Genomic DNA, 4,704 nt, shown 5'->3' on the forward strand with positions numbered 1-4,704 from the left:
CTGACTTCCAGAGAGGGGAGAGCCTCTGTTAAATTTACTTGTGTGTTGAGTAATCTATACTACAATCCTGTTTATTCCTGAAATAGCTAGTCTTCTGGATAAGTGAAGTAGATGCTTGGATGGGTGGTGCAGGGACAGTCATAGAACAGTTTACCATTATTTTCCTTCTCTGAGGTGCCTACCTGTGATCACACACTTCCTGAAACAATAAAAAAAAACATCTAAAATGGGGGAGGTTGTGATCGGAACAACCAATGACAATGCAGGAATACATTTTCCTGAAAGACACTGCAGCTCTGTACAGCCTCCTGATACGTTACCTGGGCAAGCTCTAGCCAAGCATCTCATTGCCTTTCCATTACCAACAGGAACTTAGGCTCATTGTGTCCTCTAAGCTCGAACAGACAAGGTGGTCCTCTGTAGTTGGCTTTATTCACAGACAAAGACAATTAAGGAGCCATGGCTGTTGCAAATTTCCAATACATAACTCGGATGAGCAGTGGTTTCAAAGTCTACATCTTGGAAGGTAATATTTCTTATTTATTTTCTTATACTATTGTTTCACAAAATGTAATTGTGCTGCGGTGATCTGTGTTGCTTTAAATAGCAGTCTTCACTGCTGCATATTGCATTGTTATCATGTATGATGACACAGTTGTTATATTGTAATTAGTTCACAATGTTTTTAGAAATGCAAATGTTTATGGACATTATAAAATAACTTTTACTAAGTCGGCGTGAATGTCAATGAGGGCATTTTAGCTGATGGTTTGAATTGTATAAACACACAAACATATGTAATCCATTATAAAAACAATTTTAGCACATTCAAGAAACCAAGACAAATGTTCACTTTTACAGTCTGAGTTATAGATAATGTAGACGAGTGTGATAATGATACCTCACTGTATAAACTTTGGTGCAGTTTCAACTTCCTAAAATGTGTCATGGCACTCAAGCATTATTTCAGAGGGGTTCAGGTCAGATGCTGAGAATAACTGTGGCAGATGGAGATGCTCTGAAGATACTGCCCTCTTGTACCTCTACTCCTCCATGGGAAACAAATAACCATGCCTCAGGCATCAGAAAGTCAGTCAGGCAAGGTGTGGTTTTCCCCCAGTCCCCCTCCACAGGCCTCCACTGTGACACTCTGCTGTCCAAAGCACAGAAGGGGAGGTCATAGGGGAGAAGTTGCAATTGAGGGACAGTACTGTTTGGGATGTGGATTGGATTGAGGATTGTGGATTGGGGGAGTATTTGAGGTTTGGGGGACCAATCATGTAATAACATGACCTAATCATTCAGCATTGCATGCTAATGTGGTGGATTTCTTTTGGCATATTGATAACACTAATTTGAATTTAGCTTGAAAGAAACAACATGATGCGAGGTATGAAGAGGGCTGGTGTTAGCTTTACAAAATACAAATACCAGTGTAATGTATTGGTAAGCTTCACATCAATCTCTCTGTCAGTAACAAAAAGGATGTTAGCAGCTGCTGATGTGTTTCAGTTAGTTTCTCACAATAAGGAGAATGCTTCTGTGTGATGTGTGTATTGTAATGATAGTTGTTAGACATTTAGTTCTCTTTTAGTAAGAACTGATACTTCAATCAAGGCATTAGCGACTGAAGTGTTAAGTTTGTCCAGTTCAAATCACGTTTTGAGTAGAAACTAATCTTTCTCTCATAGATATGTAAATGAGATGGGTGTCATCATCACTGTATGTAGAAAAACAACATTTACCGTTCACATTGAATCAGCTGGAACGAGTTGTAATACTCACCAATCTGGTTGGTCTAGTTCAACAGCTTAACGGAGTTTACAATTAACGGTGGCATGAAAGCTTTCCCACGAACCACTCATACAGGTGATGAACCATATGTCACAGTGCCACAGACCAAAACAACCAGTCACCTATTTACTCATTGCCACACCTAACGTCTTTTCAGTCAGCTACAGTTAGGTGTAAGTCATAATTATCTGTGCCAATATATCAACCAATATTTATACTGTATATTATTTCAAATAGTAACCATGAGCTTTACTTGTGCTTGATCTTTCCTCTTGTAGGTCAGCCCAACCTAAGAAGTGAAGATAGATTCAGGCATATGGCCAATGAGAGAGTTCGAGTGCCCCCAGTGCATCCGGTCAAGCGCAAGCACAGCTTTGAGTGTGGTCTAACATTGGAAGAAAGGTTTGTAAAACCTCCCCATAACTGTATAACATAGTCACTGACAACCACTGGTTTCATAACTCCATGTCCAGTGTGTGATTCCATGTTTCAATGTGTGGTTTTGTGTTTCAGGCGAGAAAGGGCACAAAGCAGGAGCAACATGAGAAGGCCAACTGTGTTTAGTGTTCCCCAGAGTCCCACATCCTCCTGGAGCCCAACCCCTAGCCCCACAGGTCATCTGCCCTGCCATGTGTATCCCACACCACCTATCGATGAGCCACTGGACCTAATTAAGAAACCAAGGAAAGAGCCTGAGAGGACAGAGGAGAAAACCAAAAGCACCACAGCCATCAATCAGGTAATTTCAAGAGGAACAATTATAATAGTGCTAACAACTTGAAAGATGGGATTTCTTGTTTGTGTCAGTCATATTGTATGTGCCTTTGTAATCTCCCAGTGTAGCCCTAGGCAGTCAGAGCCTACATATCTCTGAGATCTCTGTAGGGAGTCTAAACTCTCAGGCACATTATATTCCCAAGAGACTTTATGGGACTCTGCTTGTCCATGATATCCAATCTAGCCTGATTTGGGAAGAAAATGTGTGCAATGGTGGGAGGAAGGTCATCAGTAAGAGCAAACAGACAGCTCTCTCTTTGGCCTGTTTGTGCCACCCTGATGAGGGTGAACAGTTTTCAGGTCCCATCCCATAACCAAATGTATTTTGTTTCCAAAAACAAACTAAACCCTCTACAAAGAGTTAGTGATGGCGAAATGTTTCATGTTTACATTGACATGTTGATCCTATTGTTTTGGGGGAATGAGAATTTCAGCTACATTGTTCTGTACAGAGTCATAAACTGTTGTGAAATGTACCAATGATTTTGCCTCTTTCAGATGCGTCCTTCTGTGATCACCTGTGTGTCCTCCACAAGAAAGCCCACCTGCAGATCTGAGGTCGGCAGCAGTAGCCACTCCTCCACAGGTCAGTCTCATAGTCCTTTTATCTCATCAAAACTAGTGCTACAATGCTGCTGTTATATTGCAGACTTGTTAAGAATTATGCCTGACCTTTGTTGTATTCTTTCCACTGTAGTGTTATCTAAGCACAGCTATGACCATGTGGTAGAGGAACATTTCAAGAGAAGCCTGGGGATGGACTACCAAATGGCCAGCTCCCGCCAGCTCTCCATCAGCGTCTCTGTGGATGACCATTTTGCCAAGGCCTTGGGAGAAAAGTGGTTTCAGATCAAATCGAAATCCTCCTCATGCTCCTCGTCTACATCCTCTCCACCCAGCAGCCCAAGTGTCACTCACTCCCCCAGCTACGGCCACAGCCCAAACCAAGCTCCCAAAGAGTCTCCAAGTACCACCACTCCCACCTCCAGCTTCTGGTCAGTCAAATAAAACTACAGAGAGCTTTCCTGGAGAAAGAGTGAACTTTGAGACATAGCATTTAATGCGATACAGCGGCAGATCCATGCTTTTCAAGGAATAAGAGCACCAAGGAGACAACGTTGGTGAAAGTGTAGACTCGAGAACAGGAATGCAGGAATACTAAGCTACTCTATATGGTTGAACCATTGAGTGCATCTCCATGAGTCTATTCCCTGCCAGTGGAAAGGGGAGTTATTTCAATTTCAGGGGACAAGCAAATGTTGCAGTGATGTCTTTATTCCTCAATTTCTGTCCCAGCCTGTCCCAGCCTTTTCAATAGCATATCTATCTCTGAATAGATGGTGATGTGGTAGGATAGTTGGAAAAAAGAAATGTGCCATTATATTTCATTAAATGTGCCATATTTCATTTCATTCGGTGAAGATGCCACTACTTTCGTGATACTGTATTTATACTATATGTTTTTTAACGAACCTGGATCCTATTTTCAGTCTAATAAATTATCTACTGTATATAGTGATAACAAATTCACCAAATCTGTTCAATACAGTAACTTCATGTTTTTGTATAAACTATGGACAACTCAAAAAGAAAAACCTATTTGTGTTGGGATATTGCAAGTTATTCCATTAGCTTGCTGAATTAAAACTTAAGCTAACCTTATTCTTGTATAAAAAATAAACCTGGAGATTTCAGAAAAAAAATGTGTGTGCAATTTATACATTATGTACTTGTTCAAAAAAAATGTAATGCTTAGAAAATGGTTGAAATGCGTGTACAAAACATTAGGAACACCTTCCTAATATTGAATTGCACCCACAGTCTCTCTTTGTCGGGGCGCTTGGGACCTACTACCATACCCCGTTCAAAGGCACTTAAATCTTTTCATCCTCTTTTCATCATCTGAATGGCACACATACACCATCCATGTCTCAACTGTCTCAAGTCTTAAAAATCATTCTTTAACCTGTCTCGTCCTCTTCATCAACACTGATTTGAAGTGGCTTTAACAGGTGACATCAATAAGGGATCAAAGCTTTCACCTTGATTCACCTGGTCAGTCTATATGGAAAGAGCCTAATGTTTTGTACACTCATTCCGTTCATTATCATTACCTCCCTTGAGTCTATGATT

At 40.8% G+C, this 4,704-nt stretch overlaps 1 protein-coding gene across 1 annotated transcript; it reads left to right on the forward strand.

The window, feature by feature from the left end:
• LOC115200066 (transcription cofactor vestigial-like protein 4) lies at window positions 1-4,274 on the forward strand. The gene is made up of 5 exons (XM_029762766.1): window positions 1-526; window positions 2,073-2,196; window positions 2,308-2,533; window positions 3,070-3,157; window positions 3,269-4,274. Exons 1-5 carry the CDS (start codon window positions 460-462, stop codon window positions 3,577-3,579), a joined length of 816 nt encoding a protein of 271 aa, XP_029618626.1. The 5' UTR covers window positions 1-459; the 3' UTR covers window positions 3,580-4,274.
• The last annotated feature ends 430 nt before the right edge of the window (window positions 4,275-4,704 follow it).

This window comes from Salmo trutta, chromosome 9 (genome assembly GCF_901001165.1).
Source record: "Salmo trutta chromosome 9, fSalTru1.1, whole genome shotgun sequence".
Classification (NCBI taxonomy): domain Eukaryota; kingdom Metazoa; phylum Chordata; class Actinopteri; order Salmoniformes; family Salmonidae; genus Salmo; species Salmo trutta.

Excerpts from the sequence above, each read along its gene's own strand:
- LOC115200066 (XM_029762766.1), top strand. The coding sequence starts at position 460 with ATGGCTGTTGCAAATTTCCAATACATAACTCGGATGAGCAGTGGTTTC. Across the intron at positions 2,534-3,069 it reads GCACCACAGCCATCAATCAG|ATGCGTCCTTCTGTGATCAC; the intron begins GTAATTTCAAGA and ends TGCCTCTTTCAG. Across the intron at positions 3,158-3,268 it reads CAGTAGCCACTCCTCCACAG|TGTTATCTAAGCACAGCTAT; the intron begins GTCAGTCTCATA and ends TTTCCACTGTAG.